The sequence below is a fragment of the Notolepis coatsorum genome (assembly GCF_963971535.1).
Source record: "Notolepis coatsorum genome assembly, chromosome: 15".
Taxonomy (NCBI): Eukaryota; Metazoa; Chordata; class Actinopteri; order Aulopiformes; family Paralepididae; genus Notolepis; species Notolepis coatsorum.
In genome coordinates, this window is record NC_140179.1 from 4,655,209 (window position 1) to 4,670,102 (window position 14,894).

A 14,894-nucleotide genomic window follows, 5' to 3' on the forward strand; every position below is an offset into this window, starting at 1 on the left:
TAGAATAGATCCAGTACTGTCATTTATAATCCATATTCCAGTGCTCTTATGAAGGGGACGCTTGTGTCATTGTTCGTGTGAGTATCAATGAAACTAGTTAGAATGTCTTTGTGTACAAAAGGGATATAAAACACCAGTCAGCAGTCCTGAATAATATACAATATTTTTCAGACTGCTACATGTTAATAAAGTTTTCATTCATTCATTCATTCATTCATTCATTCATTCATTCATTCATTCATTCATTCATTCATTCATTCATCCATTCATTCATTCATTCATTCATTCATTCATTCATTCATTCATTCATTCAACTGCTCCGGTTGGCACCTTGCATGGTTGCCTCCGCCGTTGGTGTGTGAGTGAATGGGTGAATGTGAGGCATTAATTGTAAAGCGCTTTTGGATAAAAGCACTATATAAATGCAGTCCATTTACAAACACTGTTCTAGACGGCAATGTAAATCCCCTTAACAATTGTGTGTATTGAGCTGTACTGTACTGTACCCATTCTGCAATCTGTTAATAAAGTTTTCAATCAATCAATCAATTATGCTTAGGCCCTCTTTCGAAGTCGGTTATGCTTAGAGTTTATCTTTAGAGCAGGGCGATAGACCACCAGCCCTGATTCCAAACTCTAAGCATAACCGACTTCGAAAGAGGGCGACTTCGAAAGAGGGCCTAAGCATAACCAGTTCGAAACAAGGCGGACATTAATAAAATGTTCAATCAATCAATCAATCAATCAATCAATCAATCCAATAACACACGCTCACTTAAAACAGCACACCTCCGAGCTGCTTCTATCGAAACTAGGTTCGTACTTTACGCCAGACGTACATCAGCGCGCGCCCTCTGTGGCTGCCACAGGCTTGCCTGTATGTCATGTATGTCCCTATGCCATAAATGTCATGATGTCATGTATGTTGTGTATGTCATAAATGTCACTATGAATTGAAAACTGGGGACCCTGATGTAAACAAGACGAAAGTCTTTCTCTGGTCTGCATCCCCATAACAATTGTGTGTATTGAGCCGTACTGTACCCATTCTGCAATCTGTTAATAAAGTTTTCAATCAATCAATCAAACCCATTCTGCAATCTGTTAAATAAAGTTGTCATTCATTCATTCAGCCCAGTGAGAGGAGGATTCTCCGACGCTGCAGCTGGACCCTATTGTCGAGCCGTGGAGTAGTGACTCACAGGCCCCCTCGCGGCCGCAGCGGGGTATAGCGCACGGTCTCCGTGGTCGAGCGAGTGACTCACGGGCCCCCTCGCGGCCGCAGCGTGGTAGTGCACGGTCTCCTACTCCGCTCCGCGCTGCAGGGACTGGTTCTCTCGCAGCCATCTTCTGTCCAACCAAACAGCCGTGTGGAGAAGGTAACCAACCAGGGCTTCATCGCAGGTCTGTGCCTGGCTCCGGCCAATGATTGCTAACCGATTCCTCGTTAGCTTCGAATGGAAATGTCCGTCAATCTCGTCTGATTTTTATTTGTTGTCTGTGTGAGTGAATGAGAGGGTTGTTGCAAAGATCAGGAAGTATCCAGCGGCGGGGGGGGACGAAACTTATTAAAAAAAAATAGGGATAAATAAATCGTGGCCCCCGCCGCGTCGTCGTGTGAGAGCCACGTCCTCTCTCTCCCGTTCGAGACGACAAAGGGAACGGGCCGACGCTTTGTTCATTTATTTTTTTTATTTTTTAGGCGGACTTTGTGTTCAGAATTCCCGCAATGGATGCGAGGTGGAGAAACAGGGTTAATGTCGCCAGGTAACTGTAACAATAGACCGTCGTCTCGTTAACGAGGACGGTGACCATTAGCATTAGCCTCCGTGTTGTTAGCATCAGGAGCTAGCGAGCTGGCTAGCAGGCGGGCTAACTACCAGCTAAGACCAGCTAACTCTAACTAGCTAGTTATATTATGTTACTTTATATGTATATATATGCTGGGTTGTTTTCTATCATGTCTATAGCCCAAGACTTAAGAACGTTACTGTTGTTGGCTATTATAGACAAAGCAGCAGGGCCATGTTTGTTGCTAAAGGGTTAGCTTATTATAATTGTAGCTAACGTTGTGTTTCTTGTCATGCTGACCCCGCCAGCTAAGCTACACCATTAATAACGTTGTTGTTGTTTTTTCATCGAGGCAGAGGATTAATGTAGCAGCTGATTAGCAGACTAACGTTAGCTGGTCAGTGGTTCTCAAACTTTTTCCATGTCAAGGACCCCCCCCAGATCAATGCATAATAAGGGGCCCCCATCGATTATGATTTAGTTGAGAGTCCCCATAACTATCTGTAGGTGTAACAGGCCCAGGGGCCCCCCATCTAGATTATGATTTAGTTGAGAGTCCCCATAACTATCTGTAGGTGTAATAGGCCAGGGGCCCCCCATCTAGATTATGATTTAGTTGAGAGTCCCCATAACTATCTGTAGGTGTAATAAGCCAGGGGCCCCCCATCTAGATTATGATTTAGTTGAGAGTCCCCATAAATATCTGTAGGTGTAATAGGCCAGGGGCCCCCATCTAGATTATGATTTAGTTGAGAGTCCACATAAATATCTGTAGGTGTAATAGGCCAGGGGCCCCCATCTAGATTATGATTTAGTTGAGAGTCCACATAAATATCTGTAGGTGGTTTGTTTGTTTTTATTGTTTTTCTTTTTATACCACACATCATGACATACACACACACCAGTACATAAATCCACTGACACCAATGATGAAGGACCACAATGGAAACCTAGCCTATGGCTTTATTGTGTTTTATTTTAATCCTATTGGTAAATTGAACCTAATACACCACAGGTGATATATGTATACCTGTTCATCTTGTGTTCAAATGTATAATGTGTTATTCCATTCTAAATCAATAAACGATTCTATCCATCTGTCTGTAGGTGTGGGGATAACGAGACATTTGCATTATTTCATCATGTTAACTTCTATTCTAGTGAAGGAACTATCAGTGAAATTGCAATTCCACATTGTTCTGTGTAGCCTCTTAATTTAAGTACCCCAGGTGGTCTGGGTCCCCATTACATAAATAGGGTTTTAGGATTCATATTTAAATTTGTATTTCTAAATTGCATATGATGCGTCATGTAATGGACCGTCTTCTCAAAAACTCAGACCAAGTTGTTTCATGATGATAGGACATACCAATGCAGAGACAGTTTTAGTTGCTGGACACAGAACATAATAATAATACATAAATATATATATAAAAATAACCAAAGTGAGCCAAATTATTCTTAATTCTATCTCATACTGAATAACCTTTGATATGCTGGTCATATTGTAATGACATTTTCAGGGTTGGTGGAGAATATTGAACCTGATATGGGAAAATGTACTTTGAAATAGTACAATATGCAAATGTATTATTTGATCAATGCATTCATTATTTCTGTGCATGGAAATATTTAACTAGACTACTCTGACACACACACACACACACACACAGAGATCAGGAAATCATTTTAAGATGACATGTTTAATCCTAAATAACAATGGGATAAAGCACATTTTACCCACGAAACACCTAGAGTATTGTAAAGAAAGAAAGAAAGACTAATGATATTTAGAAGGTGGAGAGAGACGGACTGATTATGAGAACTGTATGGAAGACTTTTCCAGGTAAAACTTCATAAACTACTGACAATCCCTGTTCTTATGTATGATTCATTTACCCTGGAATGTTTTACAGACTGTCAGTCTCAAAGTTAAAATGGCAAAATCTAAAATAAATATAGGTTATAGCCAGGCTATTAAGTTTACCTCTATTTCTCTCGATTCTCTCTCTCACTAACACATCAACAAACTTTGAGCCACTGCGCTCTTAACTAGACATTTAATGAATAACTTCTGTACGTCCGCCATTATGTTTATTCAAATCAATTCATATCATTGTGTGGCGTGACGCTACATTTGTCATGCGACTCTAACACCCTGTGGTATGGTTACTTTTCTATGGCAGATGGACGGGGATAGCTCTACGACCGACGCCTCCCAGCTGGGCATCACTGGAGAATACATGACTCCAGGACACTATGTTCTCCAGTCTCAGGACGGTGAGGAACATTAAACCTTGCTTTGTTTGTGTTGCATAATTCCCGGGAGTCTCCCGACTCGGGCCAACGGATGATAATTCATTAATCTGTGTGCCCTTGACAGATGACGGAGATGAGGGTCTGAATGATCACGAAGATGGTGGCATCAAGGAGAACTTCAGGGAACAGGATATATATCTTCCTATTGCCAACGTAGCTCGCATCATGAAGAACGCTGTACCACAGACTGGAAAGGTACGGTGTGTCTCTTTGTTAGTTGGGCGACCTCCAGTATTATGGTTGTTGCTGAACAGTTGAGTTAGGAATGCATTTACCTTCTTCTCCAGAGTCAGACAAAAAGATGGATACCAATTTCCTCCCGGAATTAAGCTATGCTAGTGGTCCGTATCCGCTTCCATTCATTTGTGCTAAGCTGGGCTAGCTTGCAGTTAGATAGAGTTCTACTAAACGCACAGAGAGGAAATTGGTATCTATCTTGTCTGACTCTGGAGAAGATGATGAGCACATTTCCCCATAATGTTAGCGTGTTCCTTTAACACATTAACTGCCACGATTATATCCATCAATGTTTGATCACTGCCAGCACTGTAAGTCTATGGAGATGTTTACCTTCTTTGCAGGGCTATAACTTTTTAAATTGTATTGCTAAATTGACATTACTATGGCCCATTCAACATCGATTATCTATCGTTCAGGATGTAGGAACGTTTTACTTTTTCATTCACACATTCATACGAAAATACCGTCTAGAGTATAAATATGTTTTTATCGTTTTCTGCAGTAATTCCTAGAACGTGAGATATAGGCATAAATGCATATATTAGATGATCAAATGCCGTTTGATACAGATCGACACTATATTAAAAATTTCAACTGTACATTGTCCTAAACGTTATGACTGATCATACGGGGGGGGGGTCGTTTATAATTCCGTGAGCGTCGTTAAATGCTTCATGTAGTATGGGTGATATATAGATCAGAGCAGTTTGTATCGATAATAATAAACAAAAACAATGAAACTCACGGCAGCTTCCTTTTAGCGTTGGGCGATGATACTGGAGCAAACAGATCCCAGTTATGTGATGGGGATCGAGGCGATCCATTTCCGGTTTGTATGATAATAATAACAGCCCAAATCATGTGGATTATTGAGTTATGGCAGCGATCCATATCCACGGTGTGTGGCTAGAGTCCTGGGATGATAAACGAGTGGCCGGACGGATTTAGGGGACGGACCGAGCTCCAACGGGCATATCCGGTTTGGCAACTCGCCGATCAGCCACCAGGTGTATTGAAGCGTTGCAGAGTTGTGCAGGCTCAGACAGCATCAGACAAGGATCCGTGAGTGAAATATGAATACCATGGCGAAAATATGAAATATGATCAGAATAACGTCGTACGCCGTGATCTGGCAGAATTCGCATGAACTTGAAACCCTTTTCTATCACGTTATTGGCGGAGAAAGTGTTAACAATCCTTAAAGCGGAGCTATGCCCATTTTTAGAATTCATGTTATTCCTATGGTCTAAGACAGTCCCAACCATATTGGTGAACATGAACAACTCTCCGAAATCCAATTTGCGATGTCATCACAAAGCCTTCTTCTATTCCTCTTTCCTCACACGTCTGTGCCTCTCTTCCACAGATAGCAAAAGATGCCAAGGAGTGCGTGCAGGAGTGCGTGAGCGAGTTCATCAGCTTCATCACGTCGGAGGCGAGCGAGCGCTGCCACCAGGAGAAGAGGAAGACCATAAACGGAGAGGACATCCTGTTCGCCATGTCCACCCTGGGCTTCGATATGTACGTGGAGCCACTCAAGCTCTACCTGCAGAAGTTCAGAGAGGTGAGCGTCCAACCCACCGTCTTATCACTGAGGGAATGCTCATTTCTCTGTCATTATTCAAATTTTCATTGAAAAACATGAAAATGATCATGGTGTGATTTTTGTTTGTACTAAACAATGACATTTGTAGAATTTGATTTGTAGACCAGGACATCTCTGCAGCACCACAAACAATACTTCATTATACACAATATTTTGTAGGGCTGCAACGATTTGTCGATGTCATCGACCATGACATTTAGCCGATTTGCATATTCACGATCGACGCATCGTATTGTTAATTGTATGTGCATTTTGCGGTGGAAATTGCAGACGTTCAAAGTCATACAGTACGTGCGCAACGTGTAATCTCGACAGTGCGCGTTTCGCTCGCATTTGATAACTTCTGTGTTTCACGTCAACTCCGGCAGCTGTAAGAGAGGGGGGTGTTATATTATTTCAAGATAATAAAGTAGCTATAATGAGTCGATAGATAAAATGCAGTAATAGAATGTAGGTTATTCACCCTACTCATGTACAGTAGGCAGCCACACTACACAGCATTTATAGACATAAATAAACTTCATGGCTCATCTCCTACTCTGGGTATTCAGTAGGTGGTGTCAGAGAGGCAACTACCCATGTGACCTAAGGATAGTAGTACCGCACTTGAAAAACACGTCAATCATTTAGAAATGTTCAATTGTCAGTATATTAAAAAAAATGCTGGTAAATTAATAGTTCAGATTAATCGACTAATCGATAAAATAATCAACAGATTAATCAATAATAAAATAATCGTTAATTGCAGCCCTACACGTGAGACACATTTGCAGGTTCAACAACGATCACAAATCCCAGTCCAGTTTCATATAACATTAGTTCTGGTTGCGGTAGACTACAGTAAACCGATGTCCCTTTATACGAAATTCCCCCACTACAAACGTTAACAATGAAGAGTGACGTGGAAACGTTGAGGCAGCAGTATTTGATTTTATTTTATTACGGATCCCCATTAGCTGGTGCCATGGCAACCAGCTAGTACCAGTGAAGAAAACAAACCAATCTTTCAACGAAGCAATAAGTATGAAGTACACAGTACGAGCTCGGAGCTACACTACTATGTTTGCTAATTATGTTAACGTTAGGTAACATATAACCCTAACAGTATTAACGTGAAATTATCCAAAGGAGTCCGTCTGCCAACAAAGATATTGTTACATCAGAGAACATATTTATTCACAAAATGGATCACCATTCAACCTTATTGAAGACTCCTACTTGTGATTAATGTTACTTCCTTTATTTTGCTGCAGCTAACGTTACATTGATCCATTGAGTCAGTCTATATCGGGTTTTAATTATTATTATTATTTTCTTCTTATTATTATCTCCCCCCCCCCCCCCCCTCTTTTTTCCGATTTTTCTCCCATCCCACTGTTAGTCGTTATGCCAATTCCCACCCCCCTTCCTGGTTGTTGCGCACCCCCCCCCCCCTACTGTTGGTCCGAGAGGCCGGAGACTGTCACATGCTTTCCTCCGACGCATGTGCAGCCAGCTGGCAGCCAGCCTGGCAGCGCAGATTCTCACCGGGAGAGTGTAACGTGTGGAAGGTCACACTACCTCCCTCCAGATCCTACCCTCGCTGTGCAGGCGCCCCGACCGAACTGTAGGGGTCGCTGTCCACAACGCCCAGGACCCACCCATCAGCTTTCCCACCCCTAACACTGCCAATTGTGTTAGTGTGAACGACCAGCCAAGCTGATAGCAACGCCGGGAGCTGGATTCGAACCCAGCGTCTCCAGCGTTGATGGCGAGCGCCTTGCCCACTACACCACCTAGCCGCCCTTTAATTCATTTTCAATGAGAAGTAGGGTTGCCATGGTAATGTGGAATTTCCCATGACAACATATGACAACACCGGACATTTGACTAAATGATGCTCAATAGTGCTTACATTGATCTTTAATGTTATATGGCTACATTGATCCACTGTGTCTGTCCATCTACATCCGTTTTTAATACATTTTCAATGATTATTATCCATTTGTTGGACAGACAGAGTTGACTTTAGGTTTGAATAAAAAAAAGAAACCAATGGACACTAATACTTTCCGTCACTTTTCTATCTGTTCATTGATGGAAGGACCAATGTAGCTGCAACCTTTTTAGCGCATTGTGCAAACATACCTCTTCTGGTCTGGACTGGTCCTCTGAGCTCCTCTCCAGGCGAGCTTTCGCTGCTGTAGGGTTTAATCCAAAAATATTTCTGAATCCTCCCCTATCATTGTGTAACATGTCGTGTTGCCTCAAGAGCAGGGGTCTCAAACTCGCGGCCTCACTGTCTGCTCTGGTCCAATCACATTCAGCGTCCCGTCAGCGTTTTTCCCCCCCACCCACAGTCTGCGAATCGGAGGCAGAGTAGGGCGGGTCTACTCTTCACGGAATGCGTGTCGTCTCTTTCAACTGGTCCGAGTCAGAACGAGAGTTGACAGCTACAGGTAGTCTAATCTGCAGGTACTGTAGCTAGTAACCTCGTTCCCAGTTTTATCTCTGTGAGATAAATGTAGCTAGTAGCCTAGTTTCGCCAACAGGCAGCTAGTATAAAAATATGGCATGTTCAAAGATGGCCAGTAAAAGAAAAGTCGACAGTGAAAATCGCTGCAATTCAAAGGTGAATGGACTGAAAAATATGCGTGCATCCTCCCAGAACCAAACCAATGTGCCTAATATGCCAAGAAACTGTAGCTCTTGTGAAGAGTTGCAATTTGAAACGCCACTACGAAACAAAACAGTTATTTTGATGCAACCTTTCCTCAAAATTCAGTGCTAAGAACCACACAAATAAATGGAATGAAATCATCATATCAAGCTGCAAGCAGAATTATTGTTAAATGTCACAACGAGAAAAAGCAACCAAGTCTTCACTCGGTGGCATGGGTTTTGGGTTTTTGCTAAACACAAGAAGCCATTCTCTGATGCATACATAATAAAATAATGTATGACTGAAGTGATGGAGACCATGTTTGAAGGCAAACAAAAGCAAATCCCCCTCAGATCGCACAGCAACCAGAATAACTGAAATACTGGCTGATGATTTGATTAAACAGTTTTGTGATAGAATAAAAAAAATGCACAGTGCATTTCCATAGCTGTGGATGAGACCACTGAGAAGCCTATATGTTCTGAAGGACCGTTCATGTTCTGAAGAACTGTTCATGTTCTGAAATGTTATTGCTAAAGATTGAGAAGATTGGATCAGTTGTACTTCTTTTTGGAATACTTGAAACCCTTTTTTGTGGAATATTTGATGCGACCCAGACTCTACCTCCAGTGACGCCCAGGTAAATTGAGTTTGAGACCCCTGCTCTAGAGCCTTCTTTCTCTTCTTCTGGTGTAGTTAAAACTAAGTGAAAGTGAAACATAAAAAAAAAGCTGCTGCTGCTTGTCTTGTAGCAGGGTGTCTGCAGATCCTTAAAAAATCTTACATTTGTTTATCAATAATTAAGGCCTTAATTTGTCTTAAAATATCTTAAATCCATCTTTCAGAGGTCTTAAAAATGCCATAGACAGGAAAGATAAAATGTCATGTCATCTTATGTTTTATTATGAAATCTGGGGGAAAACGGTTAACGGGAGATAAAGTCGGACTTTTTATTTACCGTGTTGTAGCATCACGCAGACCGGAATGGGGCGGAACCAACACGGGTCCTTATGTTGGCCGGGAACTATTTCAGCAACGGAGTCTAGCTAACGTTAGCAAGGCCACAGCCTAACCATTGTTTCATGCATTTCTCTGTGGCGGCACATGTATTACGCAATATAGACATTTGAAATGTTTTGACAGTTACATTTGGCTGGTAAATTAGAATCTTGTCGGCAAACGATGGTCAGCCAAAAGAATTGCTAGCGGAAACTCTACCACTTTGGATTAGACCTTCAACACACAAGTTTCAAGTTTCAAGTTTCTTTAATAGTTGTCATACAGAAGTACAGAATACTTTCATACAAAATGCTTCTTACTGTTACGCTCCAGAGACTGTGCTAGACAAGATAGTATCAAATAACATAGTATAGCATGTAATTTAGAAGTAGAAAATGAGGTCACAGTGTTCAGTATAGACATATGTACAATGTTCGATGCAGAATAGACGTAACTGAGTTACCATATAATATACAATACTATGCAGTGTACTAATGTACAGTACTATATAGTGCAAAGCAGAAATGGGGTGAGGTACAATTTAGGTACAATTTACAGTAAGGTGTACGAGTTGGGAAGTCAAATAAAATAATGGTTATTTTATGATTTAATATAGTGCCGATTACACACCATAGGATACAAGATTGGGGTAGTATTCATGTGTGTAAATTAAATAATATTAATAAAATAAAATAAATAAATAAAATGAAAATAATAATAATAAATGCAGTTAATGTGTGGGAATGTGCCAAACCTTGGGTTGCACTGATACAGTAATTGGTGCACCCTTGTATGAACCTGGAGACAAATGAAAGTAGCCTCTCACTTTTCGCATCCCATTGTGTGCAGTAGGTTCTTGGAGAATGTGATAATGAATGTCCCCTGTGTTTCCTAGGCGATGAAAGGGGAGAAGGGTATGCCTGGTGTGTCGGTGGGAGAAAGCATGGGCGAAGAACTCACAGACGAAAGCTTCAGTAAGTGGAACACGCCATTCACACAACCTAAGCCCCGCAGGCATCCGGAAAACGCTTCTATTCGGTCATTTCTAAACACCATTTTAATACACATCAGGCTTTTAATTTGATGTATTTATTAAAGGGGCATTTCACCAAAAAACAATGCTAATTTATTTTTCACATAATCTTGCACACATCCAACATTGCACACATTAATTTGGCTCGACAGTTATTGAGAGAAAATGAGTTTGAATATAGTCATCAGGGACATTCAATCTTTGTGTTGTGTTAATTACAGCTCAATTAAATGATGTAGATGAAGAAATGGCAATACCTTGTCTTATAGGGACTTGACAATATGCAGTTTAAATGCTTGAAATGGTCCTGATGTAGCTAATAAAACCCCTACTACAATAGTAATAATAATAATAATAATAATACAGTACTAATAAAAAATCCTGTTCTTTCCCTTGTCAGCAAATCCCCTGCCAGCAGGCATCATCACAGCAGATGGCCAGCAGCAGAACGTCATGGTGTACACCACCTCCTATCAACAGGTAAACAACACTACCATCTGATAGGGCTGTGTGATATGGACAAAATCTTCTATCACGATACGGGAAATTCCATATCTTAACACTTTCAGCGCCATAAGCTGTCCCCATCGCTGCCGCTAGAAGGCCACCTTAAAATGGTAATTTCCGCGGTGTTTCACGATGTTTGCAGAGCTGTGTGTTCTGTATTATAGCTGTGGAGACAATGGTGTGGCTCATTTGACAGACACTACTTGTAGTCCAACATGGAAAAAAGAGTTTGTTTCTACACACTGTAGTTTGTAGTTTATTACATGCTAAACATCGCGCATTTCCAAGAGAATCCAGTCTTTTTCTATAGATTGCGAGATAAAACGTGTTATGTGCAATAAGCCCGAATCGTTCTGGTTGATCGGCATTGCAATTCCAATGTAGTTAAACGAGCCAGGGACGGCTAGAATCATCCGGATGATGATTTAGAACGGGGATCAGAGGAAAAATATCAAAGGATCAAACCCTGACTTTTCTCGGGTTTGGCGCTCAACCGCTGGCAAGATAACCCGACTTTATTCGTGATTGGCGCAGAATGAGTTAATAACGATATATTTTACATTTATATTTTATATAAAACAATTGTATATACAAAATAACACGTATAACACACAGAAAACATCTCTCACCTCAGCATCTCTTTCAAACGCAGCTTTCACTCATCTTGCGCAAAACCAATAATTTCCATGGATCCAATCCACTTGGTAAAAGTTGGTCAAATTGGATGCAAAAAAAATTTGTGCTACTGAGTAATAGTGCTAATAAGATTTCTGTATAGAGTTACATTAAGATAAGGATATCTTTTATTAATCCCTCACAGGGAAATTCCAGTGACAATATGTATGTGATACAGGTATAGAGACACTATGGTACTAAGTCATACTGGCCAGCAGCGTAACTAATAAGAGTAGGTAAGGGATATGTACAGATATTAGGGCTGTCCCCGACTAAGGATTTGGATAGTCGACTATGATTGGCCAAAATTTGCCGTTAGTCGACTATTAGTCGACCAAAAAAAAGGAAGAAAGTACGGTATATATAATATATATATATATTTTTTAATCATTCCATTTGGGCTGTGGGGGTGCTTAATGTCTGAAGGAGTCGACTGAAGGCTTCTTGTCCTCTGCAAAAGCATGCAATTGGTCCACTGATGGATACATCTTGATATTTGTCTAGTCTAGTGTGTTCATTAGATGGGTGAAATCCTCTTTCAGTGCCTCTGTGCCTGTTTTCTTAGGCAGTTAGCCTCTGGTATGCGTGCCATTAGCGTTAGCCACGCTTCTAGGCCTCTTTTCTTTTGAAATGAATGATAAAAAAAAATTATACTAGAGGTTGGCAGTCGACTACGGCTCCTTTCGACCGATTAGTCGAAATTGGTCAGCCCTAACAGATATAGATATAGTATCTACAGATATGTAAAAAGGATTATATGCGGGTATGTACAGACAGATGTGGATAGATATATATACGGTAAGAATAATTATATGTATACGGTATATACAGCATTATTGTATGCTATCATACAGAGTTATATGGGTTATATGCAGGTGTATAAGTAGGTATATAGAAGGATTATATGCAGGTATATTCAGACAGATATGGTAATATATATATATATGCTGTAAATATAAATGTGTATATATATATACGGTATACAGCACTATTGTGCATGCTATCATACAGAGTTATATGGGTAGACTATAGTATGAGGTAGGTAGTTGTGATTATTATTACTATGATTAAAGTATAGGGCAGTTGTAGACGGTGAAAGCAGTAGGTAGGTATGAATTGAATTGCAGTGGTTTCCATTAAATGACCGTAATATGCTGTCATCAGTCCTGCACATGGCAACATGTTTTTCTCTGAATACAAGTCCACGTGACACCTGTTGATGTCAAGAGAGCTATTATATTGTGCTGTAACATAAAACCCATGTCTGTGTCCTAGATTCCCTCTGTGCAGCAGATCCAGTTTTCATGACGAGACCTCGCTTCCACCCGGAGCACGGCAGCAGCTATTTTCTCTGGCCTGGTGGTCACAGCATGAACTCTTTGACCCTGCCACAGGGCAAAGGTCGTGAACAGATGGACAGGGGGGGGTTGGGGGGGGGGGGGGGGGGGGGTTGGGGGTGATGTGTGGGATGTTTTTCTTTTTGAGATTCCTGAGACCCTCATGTACAGTAAAATCACTACCTGTTGATTTTAGAAAGTGTAGTTTGTAGTTGTGAGGTACCAAGTGGTTTGAAGCGCAACCGAGCCAGTCGGGGAAACATTAAGGCTTTATTTTAAAGGCTAGTCTTATTACTACGTAACTTTAGTGGTTTGGTTTCGTGTGTTTTTTTTTTTTTTTTTATGTAGGTAGGTTTTTTTTCTTTCTTTTTTTAAGAGGGAAGGGAGAAGGTTTCTTTTTTGAGTTATGAACCTTTGAGGTTTATTTTATTTTGGACCTTGGAACCTTGAGAGGCCCATTGTTACTGTCATGCAGCTCTTTTCTAAGTTGATGATAAAGAATTACCATGTGCTTTAATGTTATGTAAATCCTTTGAATAAAAATTTAAAATGACATCAAGCTTACACCTTTTTCCCCCCCACTCAATTAACTGACTTAAAGGAACATGCCAACATGGGAAATTCACTTAGTCTTCTCTAGTCGGAAGAAGATAAAATACCAATTTCCTCTCTGTGCATTCAGTAGAAAGCCATCTGGCTGCAAGCTAGCCTAGCTTAGCACAAATGAATGGAAGCGGATACAGGCCACTAGCCTAGCTTAAAACCTCTGGGAAAGGTGGTTTTGGCCAACAGCTTGGCTAGCTGGTCAGTATTCACTTCCATTAATTTGTGTTAAACTATGCTAGCTTGTACCCGGTAGTTTTCTACTGAACGCACAGAGAGGAAATTGGTATCTAAAGTGCATTTTCCATACTGATGGCATGTTCCTTTTAAAGGGGCACTCTCCAAAGATGATGCTCATTTATTTTGCGCATAATCTCATAAACATCCCAAAACCCTGTTGTGTTATAGGGACTGCATATCTTATCATTTCATGGAGCTGTAATTAACACAAGGATTCAATGGCCCACAATGACATCACTGGTGGCTATATTCAAACATATTCAATTTTTTTTTATATATAAATCTTTTCCCCCTCCTTTTTTTCTATTTTTCTCCCATCCCATTGTTAGTCGTTATGCCAATTCCCAACCCCCTTCCTGGTTGTTGCGCACCCCCCCCTACTGTTGGTCCGGGAGGCCGGAGACTGTCACATGCTTTCCTCCGACACATGTGCAGCCAGCCGGCAGCCAGCCTGGAAGGTCACACTACCTTTCTGTGTGGAAGGTGGAAGGTAGTGTGACGGAAGGTCCAGATCCTACCCTCGCTGTGCAGGCGCCCCGACCGAACTGTAGGGGTCGCTGTCCACAACGCCCAGGACCCACCCACGGCTTCCCTCCCCCTAACTCAGCCAAACGAGTTAGTATAGCGATCAGCCCAAGCCAAGGCAATGCTGACTCTCCGGGAGTCGAGACCGCAGCCTCTTGCATTGGTGACGAGCACAATCTCCGCTACGCCACCTGACCGCCCGTATTCACTCTTAATAACTGAAACTAAATTAATGTGCAAAACTAGGAGTTTTGGGACGTGTGAGATTATGTGCAAAATATATCGGCATTGTTTTTTGATGAAATGCCCCTTTTTGTTTCTTAAAAAATATATTTAAAAAAGATTAGATTGTACTCTACAAAATAAATATTTGTATAT

The 14,894-nt window shown here is 41.1% G+C and overlaps 1 protein-coding gene across 4 annotated transcripts; it reads left to right on the top strand.

The window, feature by feature from the left end:
• Positions 1–1,344: 1,344 nt before the first annotated feature.
• nfyba (nuclear transcription factor Y, beta a) lies at positions 1,345–13,703 on the top strand. 4 transcript variants are annotated; one of them, XM_084330252.1, is made up of 7 exons: positions 1,345–1,404; positions 3,978–4,071; positions 4,175–4,305; positions 5,717–5,914; positions 10,492–10,570; positions 11,030–11,109; positions 13,087–13,703. In XM_084330252.1, exons 2-7 carry the CDS (start codon positions 3,978–3,980, stop codon positions 13,117–13,119), a joined length of 615 nt encoding a protein of 204 aa, XP_084186378.1. In that variant the 5' UTR covers positions 1,345–1,404; the 3' UTR covers positions 13,120–13,703. The 4 variants fall into 4 exon arrangements, with proteins under 4 accessions (XP_084186378.1, XP_084186381.1, XP_084186380.1 ...); XM_084330255.1 differs by having other exon boundaries at positions 1,357–1,379; XM_084330254.1 differs by lacking the exon at positions 1,345–1,404 and adding an exon at positions 1,483–1,502.
• The last annotated feature ends 1,191 nt before the right edge of the window (positions 13,704–14,894 follow it).